The 12335-nt window shown below is 34.8% G+C and overlaps 1 protein-coding gene across 1 annotated transcript; it reads right to left on the reverse strand.

Moving 5' to 3' along the window:
* Positions 1 to 8284: 8284 nt before the first annotated feature.
* On the reverse strand, positions 8285 to 9551 carry LOC141601073 ((R,S)-reticuline 7-O-methyltransferase-like). The gene is made up of 2 exons (XM_074421336.1): positions 8793 to 9551; positions 8285 to 8584 (listed from the first exon to the last, which is right to left on the reverse strand). Exons 1-2 carry the CDS (start codon positions 9549 to 9551, stop codon positions 8285 to 8287), a joined length of 1059 nt encoding a protein of 352 aa, XP_074277437.1.
* Positions 9552 to 12335: the final 2784 nt, after the last annotated feature.

The following is a 12335-nucleotide window of genomic DNA, read 5'->3' on the forward strand; positions in this document are numbered from 1 at the left end:
CTAGTGGTCATTACATGATATTGATTGTGGTCTTCCGTATAAGTATTAATGAGGAATGGGAATAGATATGGAAACACATGTGTGATCATGTGGTGGATTTGACGCGGTATATGCGTGACATGATATCCGAAAATGAGAATGTGGAACATGGTTGAGTCACATTATAATAATTTTGCCTTAGTTGATTGTTTAATTTTCTAGAGTCCGTATAGTTGGTGTTTGGATGTGTATACATGTTAATGTATGAGGATTGACGTGATATAGATACGTAGTAATAATCGAGTTACACCCCGTGATAAATACGTATTCATATAACCAACATGAGTTAGAAGTTATCTATGAGATTAGAGTTTCGAACCGTGGGTTACACCTGCTGCTTGACCTTTGGGAGGCTCGTAGGAGTACCCGTAGAGAGACTTCTAGAGAGGTTTCTAGATTGGGATTATAGCAATGACATAAAACGATACGAGATTTGATAATGGATTGGCAATAGGTAAGAGAGTGTGTTGAACCTGAAACATAGTCATTTGTGGAATTTAGTAACGAGCATATGAGACCGCAGTTTGAGGTTTGATAGTCGAACTTCGAGAAGAAATTCTCTTTTAGGGGGAGTAGATGTAATAATTCGGAAATTTAGGAAAGAGAAAGTACAGAATGTGAGAAAGTAGTGAGAAATGAGTGAAGAATTTTGGGACGAGTGTGATACTTATAAAGGAACGTATATGGTAGACGAGCATGTGAGACGAGATAGAGTGCATGAGAATCAGTGATGAGATTTGAGGAGACTTGAGAAAAAGGGAAGAGTGAGGTTAAATTTCGGGGACTAAGTTTATTTTAAGAGGGGAAGATTGTAATACTCCGTATTTTATAATTATATAAATAATATTATATTGTATTTTATATGAAATATTTATGAGACGGATTAATGAAATAATAATAATAATAATAATTATAGGATGGTAATGACGATAATAATAATAATAAGTTGTAATAATAATAATAATACGATATACTATACGTGTATTATGTACGTATATCGCACTCACCTTATACCCCCACCCTACCTTATCCACCCACCCTTATCCATTTGTAATCCCAACACAATCTCCACCCATCTTTTTAGAGAGAAAAGAGAGAAAGAGAGAAAAGAAGAGGAAGTGAAGATTTTGCCCTCCGCCTCGGGATCGTATGGTAAAACCGCCTCACAATAGTTTTTTATATTATTTTATCTAACCCGCCTCGACTTTGACCCGCCATAGACCGCCGTTGACCACCCACTGACCCCGTTGACCATCCAATTAGTGGTTTGACCGAGTATATACATGTTTATAGCTATTTTGTGCGACTGTCTTAAGACGGATTTTTGACCCATAAACCATGGCTGACCAGGGTTGTTTTTATGATAGTTGTGTTGAGGGGAGTGAGTAGGTCATATTGGTGGTCTTGGGTGGTGGGTAGGGTGGCTGTGGTGGTCGGAAATTGAGTCTAAAGAAGGGTGTGCGGGTTGATGTCGGGTTGTTGTTATCGTCCTTGTTGTTGCTAGTGTCGTGGTGTTGCCGGTGGTTGTCGGTGAGGGCTGGTGTCGACTAAGGTTAGGGGACAAGGTGGGGGGTGTTGGTGAGGTCGGTCGTGGCCGGTGGTGGCCACGGTGGGTGTGGTTCGTGTGGTGCGGGTTTGGTGGTCGTGTGCTAGTGTTTGTATGTTGTTGTCGTCGTGAGGGGAGGTGTACCGTGGTGGTTATGGGCTGGCCGTGGACCACCATGGCCGGTGGTGGTGGTCCACGGTGGAAGCGGGACATGATGGTTGTCGGCTTAGGCGTGAGTCAGGTTTTTAAATAGTTTAAGACGGTTTTATTTAATCGAATTCGTATTTAATTTAATTAGTTAGTAATTAAACGTATTTAATTTCTTTAATTAGGTGACGGTTTTATGAAGCGGTATTATTATTGGATTTCGGATTGCTTTTGGAGATTTGCTAAAAGGTAGGTTTATCCTACTCAGTTCGATGATGTGTTTAATTGTTAAATGAGTCATTTGCCATTTAATTGCATTGGACGAGTCTTTAATTGGCATGTGATACGGTATCTTGCATATTTGTGTTATTCTATATGTCGGAGGGCATGATTGGTTATTTGTTGTTGTGGAGACGGAAGGCGGTTGGGAGACCGTCTTCCGCTCGAGTCGCCTCTTGGAGTTTCCCGCTCCAAGAGGGATGTGCACATTAATGACTTGAGTTTTGTAGGGACGCGTGTGGGTGAGGCACAACGCCTGACAAGGGACCCGAGTCACTCTTGGGCCCGGTACCACCGACGTGTTCGGAGTACCTTGTATGAGTGTGGTGTCATGGACGTGTTCCTAGCACCAGTGGTTGTGGGTACGTCGGGGTGTGTCCCGGTACCGGTATGACAGTTGGATAATTGTGTGTCATTCATATCATGGTCCTATCGTAGACTCACGCACTTGAGTCGTGTCACACTTTATTTATCGTTACCGACGTTTGTGTGTCTGTGTAATTGTCACCTATCTTTGGGGGTGACCTGTGTCGATCCATATGATATTCTTTGGTAATATGGGGAGCAGGTTAAGTACTGGTTGTTTGGATAGCACGTGGGAGACGTGACGAGCTTGATGAGTCACGAGAAGAGTATAGTTGGCTAGAGAGTATAGTTGTCATGAGTTATACTTTTATTCATTTGTTTACGTTTATTTAATTCACTAAACATTATATTTATTTATAAAATGTTCTTTTATTGAAGTTTTGAAACACAACCTCAGGAAACCGAGATGGTAACGCTCCAATTATTTTGGCCGGATAGTTGGGCTGTTACAGTATATTTGTAACACCCCCATTTATCTAAGAGCCTTTAGCAAGACATTCCCAGATAATTAGGACTGTTACCATCTCCGTTACCCGAGACAGTGAATAAAAAAGATAACAATTCAAATGTACTTTATTAAAATTTAACTTTAAATGGTCTCCTTACAACGGAACTGATTAACTACATAGATATAGATTACAAAACTTGCAACGGAAATTAAAATAACTAAACATGATACAATTGTTGTCTGTAACTAAGTGTGCTAGACACCTAAGTCCATCCAAGCTCTCGCCCAAGCTCCCCCATTGCCAAGCTAATCAAGTACCTGTTGTATTAAATCTGATCCCCATTTAACTGGAAATACTAAATGGTTCACCACAGGACACCATCAATTAAAGCAGACATCATTTTTTTTGACACAGAGACAAACACACGTTAACCAATGGTTGAGTAGAATAACTAAGCAACAATAATTAACAATAATAATGTACGATATGATATGCCACGATATAATATGCAAATGCAACTGAGCTCATCACCTGAAACTCCCGTTCATCTCGCTAATCCCTGGCCCATTGTATTCACATCATCCCAACCTTTCGTTGAGGTATTCAAACAGGCAAGTCATGCAAAAACAGCCTGGGGAAATCAATGCAATATGTCATGCCAATATATGTAATAATAATAACCAATCAATACTTCCCAGACACGAAGCTAAGGCATCCAACAACAACAATAATAATCCATCTAATAATCCAACAAATCATTCAATTCACATTATTCTCATAATTTGCACAAACTATTAAATATGTCATGAGTTGAGTAATTATCCTACCTGATTAGAACTTCCAATAAAAGCAAGCAATCTAATTAATAAGGCTCCTCAACAAAACCGTCACTTAATTAATATAATAATATACACAATTTACTAATTGATCTAATTACGAGAAAATACGTAAATAATATAATAAATTCCGTCTAAAAAATGAACCAAACAACCCTAGATATACACGGTTTAATCGTGTTCTCCTCCTACGCAAACACCACTGTTCTTACCAGTGTTCTCCCCACAACAACCACCCATCTCAACGGCCAACATTACCCCACAACACCCTCTGGCCAACCACCACGAACAACACCACCATCACCTCCACCTAACCGCCATAAACTCGTGCCCTAATCAACACCATCAACAAATAATAACAACACAACACCTGACACCAAACCCCACAACACGGTTCACAACCCAACAACCATCTAGCCACAACCGTGGCCTCCCTTGGCCCACAATGAGACCACCCACAGCAACCAAGGCGAAAGGTATGGTCTTTATGCGTAACCGGGTCAACAACGCACATATGTGCAAACCCTAACCCATATACCACCCACGGTCAAACCACCACACCCAACCGGTCAACAGTGGTCTCGGGTCAGGTCTCACGGCAGTCCAAGGACGGTCAACGGTATACGACAATAAGATAAATTAATTATAAGACGAGTTAGTTATAAGACGGTTTTAAGACAACTTACCTTGAGACGAATAACAATGGTAATTTTCTCCCTTCTTCTAATTCTCCCTCTCTCTTATTATTGGTGTTTATAAATTGTATGTGGAAAAGTGATGTACAAGGGGAGGGGGGGGGGGGGGGGGTTAGGTCTTATTTATAGAGAAAGTTAGAAGGTAAGAAGCTCCTAGGAAGTTCCCTCTCTTTATTATGTTCATTATTATTATTTCGTATTATTATTATTATTATTGTTGTTGATGTTGTTGTTGTTGTTGTTGTTGTTGTTGTTGTTGTTGTTGTTGTTGTTGTTGTTGTTGTTGTTGTTGTTGTTGTTGTTGTTGTTGTTGTTGTTGTTGTTGTTGTTGTTGTTGTTGTTGTTGTTGTTGTTGTTGTTGTTGTTGTTGTTGTTATTATTATTATTATGCCAACCACGCTCGTCTTATATTATCTTATTATTTATTTCCGTCTAATAACATAATCTCATAAAATTATAATTTAATAAATATAATTTATAAAACACATTTTCATATTTTACCGTTGATTAACCCTTGACCGCGTCTTAAAATACAGGGTATTACAATATTAGACAAAGTGTGTCCCCGTGAGGAGCACCGATTTTGTTTGTAAAGAAGAAGGGCGGTACCATGAGGTTTTGCATCGACTATAGAGAGTTGAACCGCGTAACTGTCAAGAACAAGTATCCGTTGCCAAGGATAGATGACCTATTCGACCAATTGAGTGGGGCCGGGATATTCTCCAAGATTGACTTACGATCTGGTTATCATCAATTGAAAATCAAGGATGCGGACATTCCAAAGATCGCTTTCCGATCTAGATATGGACATTATGAGTATGGGGTGATGCCGTTTGGACTAACCAACGCACATGCAGCTTTCATTGACTTAATGTGCCGAGTCTTTAGTCCATACTTGGACAAGTTCGTGGTGGTGTTCATTGACGACATTTTGGTCTATTCAAAGACAAAGGAGGAGCATGAAGAGCATTTAAGGATAGTGTTACAAACCTTGAGGGACAACCAACTTTATGCCAAGTTGAGCAAGTGTGAATTTTGGCTAGAGAAGGTTGCCTTTTTGGGGCACGAAGGAAGGTGGGGCGGTAGACCTAAGTAAGATAGAAGCCGTGTCAAGGTGGGAGTCACCTAAGAATGTGGCGAAAATAAGAAGCTTTTTGGGCTTAGCCGGCTAGTATTGGAGATTGGTGAAAGGCTTTTCCAAGATAGCAAGGCCTCTAACCGCCTTGATGAGAAAGGAGAATCGTTTCAAGTTGGATGGAAGTTGTGAGATGGCATTCCTAACACTAAAGGAGCACTTGACCACCACTTTAATCTTGACTTTGCGAAATGGAAGTGAAAACCTAGAAGTTTATACCGATGCTTCCAATAACGGGTTCGGGTATGTGTTGATGCAATAGGGTAAAGTTATCGTGTATGCCTTGCGATAACTTAAGCCATATGATGAAAATTATCCAACTCACGACTTAGAATTGGGTGCCGTGGTCTTTGCATTGAAAATTTGGAGGCATTACCTCTATGGAGCTACTTTCAAGGTGTTTTCCGACCACAACATTTTGAAATATATCTACACACAAAAGGAGTTGAACATGAGACAACGGAGATGTATTGAGTTGATCGACGATTACGACATGGAAATAGTATACCATGAAGGAAAAGCTAATGTGGTGGTCGATGCCTTGAGTAGGAAGTCGGTATATTCCATTTGTAACGCCTTGTCAATGATGAAATTGAAGGAAGAAATGGGCAAGATGGGGATTCATGTGATACAAAAGGAGGATGCTCTGAGTGACTTCACCTTAGAGCCATAATTGTACAATGAGATCCATGAGAAGCAACTGGAAGATCCAAAGACCCGGGAGTACATGGAAGCATATGGGGCAAGTGGGGGACTCAAAGTTTAGTGTACACAAGGATGGTAGTCTTCGATTCGATAGAAGATGGTGTATTCCTAACGACGACGACCTTAAGAGAAGGATCATGGAAGAGGCGTATAGTACACCTTACTCGGTGCATCCGGGTGGTGACAAGTTATATAAGGACTTCAAGAAGACATTTTGGTGGCAAGGCATGAAAAAGGAAGTAGCGGAGTTTGTCTCTTGATGCTTGACTTGCCAACGAGTAAAGGGAGAGCACAAAAGACCGCAAGGCAAGGTGCAACCCTTGGAAATACTGTAATTGAAGTAGCAGTCTATCTCTATGGACTTTATTGTAGGCTTACCAAGGACCCCAAAAGGAAGCAATATGATATGGGTACCTTTGGACCCATTATTTCTTCCATGTATCACAAATAAGGAAGTACGTGAGCGACCTGACTCATGTATTAGAAGTGGAGCACATCGAGTTGGATGAGGCGCTATCATATATTGAGACCCCTAAGGAGATCATTGATCGTAAGATAAGGAAGAAAAGGAACGGAGAAACCGTGCTAGTAAAGGTGCTTTGGTCGAATCACAAGGAATTTAGTTAGTTAATTGATGTATGATGTGGAATGGTTAGTTTAGTAATTTTACACCGTGATGAGGTAGCATCATAATATGCTAGGAAAAAATCGTTCTTTTTAAATATAGATTCATATAATTGACAGTACAATATGTTTTTGATTCGTTTATTAGAAAATATGATCAAATAGCTGTTTTTATTTTTCCTTTATTTTAGTATTTATTTGTTTATTAAGGGTTGCTTTCGTTCGCTGTGGTTGTGGAAAACTCAGCGTAAAAGATAATGTCGCTAGGAGGCGCATGACGGGTTGGTGGTAGGGTGTACGTTTTTTTTAAAAAAACCTTTATGTAATGTTCGATGCGTTTTATTTTTTATATTTTTTTCCATTTACTTTTTCACCGCAATAATTTTTTTGTTTGTTGTTTTCTTTTTTACTTCTGTTTATTTTATTTATATTATTGAATAACGTCACTTTAGAAAAGTTTATATGAAAGACTCTATATATTATCCATGTAGTACGATATACAATATTGATTTTGCTACGTTATTAAAATATTTGAAGATATATGAAAAAATATGTTAAAGACCTCGTTTTCAATCTTTTTTTTTGTATGCGATTAATTTAAATTGAGGGTATATAGCAAAATAAAGGATAACATTTATAAATAACACAAAAGTTAGAGTGGTGTAATGTGCTTTTTATTTGTCGTATTACTTACTCTAACAATAAAACAACAAAATTTAAAATTTAGTATTTGATTTTATACTTATTATTGTTTTGTTTAGTTTAGTTTACCTTTTTTTTGGTACAATTAGTTTAGTTTACTCTAAAAGGCCAAATTTCATTGTTTGTTGTGCTCTAATGTGTGTTTAATGCAATAGATTTATTTAATTTTTCTCCTTTTTCATTTATTAAATAATAGATGGTGATGTAGCTTGATGAAATGAACTTAAATATGGAGCTGGTGAAATATGGTGATTTTGATTGTCTTTTTATAATATTTATAGATAGATAGATTAGGGTTTCAATTGCGCAAATAAATCATATAATAAACACCTACAATTTATTAATAAAACCTTTAATAAACAACAGGTACAAATAAATAACAAGTACTTTGACCGTAATTTTCAACATGTATGTGTTTGTGTGTGTGCGCGCGCGCGTGTGTGTCAGTGTGTATACATATTGTTTTTTGTTAATCATTATATTTTGATGAAAATTGTGAAGTTTATTAGTTTTATTTATTATAACTTTTATATTTGAAGTTAATTGTGGTCAAAGTTTGTTACCATTGACCTATCAAAACAAGAAAATAAAACAAAGTACAAAAGGCAGAGAATACAACTTTAGTGGTAAGTCAAACATCAATCGTCAATATAGGTTGCTCTTATCTTATTAAACACGACTTGTCCAAATCTCTAACTCATTTGTTAAAACTTGTAGTTTTTATTTTCAAAGGAAAGCTTCCAAATCCTACATCACATTATTTATTCTACATAGGCTTCAATAATAGAAGGCAAACCAGGATTACCAATGAACCTATATCGTGGAAATCCAGCTATTTTTAGGAGAGTTTCGCATTGTGCCTCGGTTCTCTCCTTGCCTCCACCGGTATGTGCGATCATCAATAAATCCGATGCATATACTATATCATCAATTGGGCCTTCCCCTTCTTGTTGTACTAATTGTTCAAATATTATGATCTTTCCAGTCTTTTCAGGTACTGCCTTTCGACAATTTTTCAATATCTTCACACAATCATCATCGTCCCAATCGTGTAGGATTGACTGCATTGTTAGCAGGCACATTATTAATTGCATACTTATAAATTTATACATTTAAATTATATTCAAAATTTACCCAGACAAAAAAGGAAAAAAAAAACTGTAACAAATTGTATTAGATACGATCCAAGTTTATTCGATTAACCACCTAAATAACACGAATTAAATAAATCGTTTTTCATATATAGTTACTATGTGTAATTTATCGTACCTTCAAGATGACAACATCACCATTAGGTATGGCCTTAAACATATCCCCTACAACATGAGTAACACCATCATACTTCGGTGCAATGGCAATAACATGAGGTAGATCAAAATTTATGGCTTTAATATGAGGATGTGCCTTGACTATCTCATGAGCCGTCGTTCCAGTCCCACCACCCACGTCGACAACAGATTGTACCGATGCAAACACATCTTTATACTCAGTCGCGATAACCCTAAACGCAATTTTGGCCGTGCAAGCTAATCCGTCATGGAATATTTTATTAACATCTTCCTTTTCAGCTAAATATTCCCAAATTGAGCAATTATGTGCCTTCTCAAATGCCACTCCTCCATCTGTAACGGTAAAACTAAGATAGTGTAGGGGAGCTAATAACTCAGGGTCATTCAACATTAAAATTATAGGAGCATAGCTTGGATTGTTACTACTATCCTTTAAGATTAGCCTAGAGGAAGGAGTCAAGTCATAAAGAATTTCATTTTCAAGACTACTAGTTGAGGCGAAGATGCCCCTACGAGACATTACGTGCATTACACGTGCCAGACACCTATGACCAGGAGAGTTTGACTCTAACTGGGTGGCGATTTGAGTTAAGCTTATCGGACGACCATGAGAGTGGATGATGTCGGGAATGCCAAGTTTTACGACACATTTAAGCGCCATGGCATCTATAAAGCCAAATGCCGGTCTGAGTAATGTAGCTAGAGCTTCATTTGCTGGAAAATTTATCTCTTCAGACATTGTTTTCCTTGTTTTGAAAATGATTATGAAATATTAAATCAAATTGGATGCAACTATTTATTTAAGTAACGTGATGTAACTTATGAGTCACTAACTTTATGTTATTTTTTTCTTTACAAAAAAAAAACATTATGTTGTTTTTTTATACAACAGTTTTTGATTAGTGTATGAAGTTACTAATTGACTTAAATGTTTCGTAAAATTTTCAATTTAAGGAATGAATAATATTTATTATAAAATGAAGTTACTAAGTTTAAATATAACTCTAGTGTATTAATTACTTCTTCTTAATTCAAAATATTACTCTTAAAACATTTTATCATGAAATAAACTCAAATTTTCATAACAATTATTAAGCACTTAATCAATATAAATATATTTGAGGTTTTTTTCGAGAGACGTGGTAGTCTCCAACTTTTTTAAAACACTTAATATAAAATTATTTAGTTATTAACAATTTTTCTATTAGAGTTAGAAAATAATTAATTAATTATAATTTTTCCTATAAACACTTAATATAAAATTATTTAGTTATTTAAAATGTGTCTATTAGAATTATAAAATAATTAATTAATTACAATTTTTCCTATTAGAATTAGAAAATTAAAATTATTTATTTACTCAATTATTTATGATTTTCCAATTAAAATTAGGAAATAATTAATTATTTAAAAATTTTCTATTAGAATTAGAGAATTAAAATTATACAATTTTCCTATTAAATGACACAAGCGAAAAGATAAGGGAAAGACGGATGATAAGATTAGTTTAACGATAAATGTCAAAAACTATCGTTTAACGATGGCAATAAATGACGGGGGTAAACTTATATACATGTTATTTGATATGTATAAACTATTTTTTTTACTATTGAGTAATATATTTAGTAAATGTAACAATTAGTTTTGAATAAACTATAAAAAAAAAAAATCACTAAGACAAGTACTTACATAGACGTAATATAATATCTTGAATTTTTAGTTACTATGGAGTAAATATATTTAGAAAAGTCAACAATTAGTTTAGGATTAATTAAAAAATTGAGATAATGTATTTCAAAAAAAAAAAAATTGGGATTATCTAATTAAGGTGAAGGGAGTAAATAAAAGTGGGGTTACACAAGTTACGGGTCAAGTTAAAAGGTCTTAACAATGACATATTTGACATATAATTTTTGCAATAAGTTAGTAGGGGATTATGTAATAAAATTAGTACTATCTCAATATATTATTGTAATTTTGACTAAGTATTTAGTTGCATATTCTATAAAAAGGCTTATGAATATGAAAATGTCATATTAAAATTGCTCAGAACATATTTCAAACATGAAAAGATTAAAATGAATTTAATGTTATTTTCATCTTAAGTGTCGAGTACTGGTAGATGGAGCAATCTCCTTCGATAGTATTGCCTATTCAAATTAGGAAAGAACTTCGACACAAGAGAAAAGATAAGGCAAAGACGGATGATAAGATTACTTGGTGTAGAAACGTGACGATATATAAATGTCAAAAACTATCGTTTAATGATGACAATAAATGGCAGGGGCGTTTACTTAAATAAACGGTATTTGGTATCTAAAATTTTTTTTTTCCCTGTGGAGTATATATTTTAAGGAAATTCAAGATTTAGTTCTGAATGGCCTCAAGAAAAAAAAACTAAGACATGGGGAGTACTTACATAGAATTAATATAATATCTTAACTCTTTATTTATTATGGAGTATATATTTATTTAGGAAAGTCAACAATTAGTTTAGGATTTAATTAAAAAATTGAGAGAATGTAATTTCAAAAATAAAAATAAAAATTGGGATAATGTAATTGAGATGAAGGGAGTAAATAAGAGTGGGCCTATACGGGTCACGGGTCGAGTTAGAAGGTCTTAACAATGACATATTTGACATTTTTTTTTGCAATAAGTTAGTAAGGGATCATGAAATAAAATTAGTAATATTTCAATATATTATGTAATTTTGACTGAGTATTTAGTTGCATATTCTAAAAAAAGATTATGAATATAAAACGTCATATTAAAATTATTAATTAAAGTGAACTTCGTATATATAACTTTACAAAAGAAAGTCGTGCTATAAAATTAAAACTGCTCGGAACATACTTCAAACATGAAAAGATTAAAATGAATTTAATGTCATTTTCATCTCAAGTGTCGAGTACTATAGATGGAACAATCTCCTTCAATAGTATCGAAGGCTAGTTGACGAAATGTTCATCCCAAGTTTGTTTATTTTATTTGCAAGAGTTAGAAATCGAAATCTTCAATACTTCACAATAAACATTTTTGGTGTTTTTACCACTTGACGCACAAAATAAAACAATTTTACACATTAAAATATATAGCTTGATATTGAAATTGAAAATAGGTATAAAGTATATAAAACATGCAATGTAAAAAAAAAATCAATATTTATAAACTTAAATAAGTGAGAATATGAATTTTAGTTATAATAGAATCAAAGTGCTATATGTCGTCATAAATAAAATAGTATATAAATCATATTATTAAGTATTGTATTATATTTAACTTTGTAAATGACAAAATAAAACTTAGTCCGGTTACTTTCTTTGAGCGACGTGATAGTTTTGAACTTTTGTAAAACACTTTCATTTTAAATAACAAAATTTGAGATTAATAACAGTACTAATATTAATAATAAAATAAATTCTATGCAAGTGGATAAGCAATCTCTACATGAAATCAGCCTAACAAAGAATTATAATTGGATTGTGATTATACACATAAAAGTATTTCACATGCCCTTCCC

The sequence above is a fragment of the Silene latifolia genome, chromosome 9 (genome assembly GCF_048544455.1).
Source record: "Silene latifolia isolate original U9 population chromosome 9, ASM4854445v1, whole genome shotgun sequence".
NCBI classification, from domain to species: Eukaryota; Viridiplantae; Streptophyta; class Magnoliopsida; order Caryophyllales; family Caryophyllaceae; genus Silene; species Silene latifolia.

Bases quoted from the DNA above. Each gene is read 5' to 3' on its own strand.
- LOC141601073 (XM_074421336.1), bottom strand. From the start codon at position 9,551: ATGTCTGAAGAGATAAATTTTCCAGCAAATGAAGCTCTAGCTACATTA. The intron at 8,585-8,792 runs GTACGATAAATT...CTAACAATGCAG, and splicing joins GTGATGTTGTCATCTTGAAG to TCAATCCTACACGATTGGGA.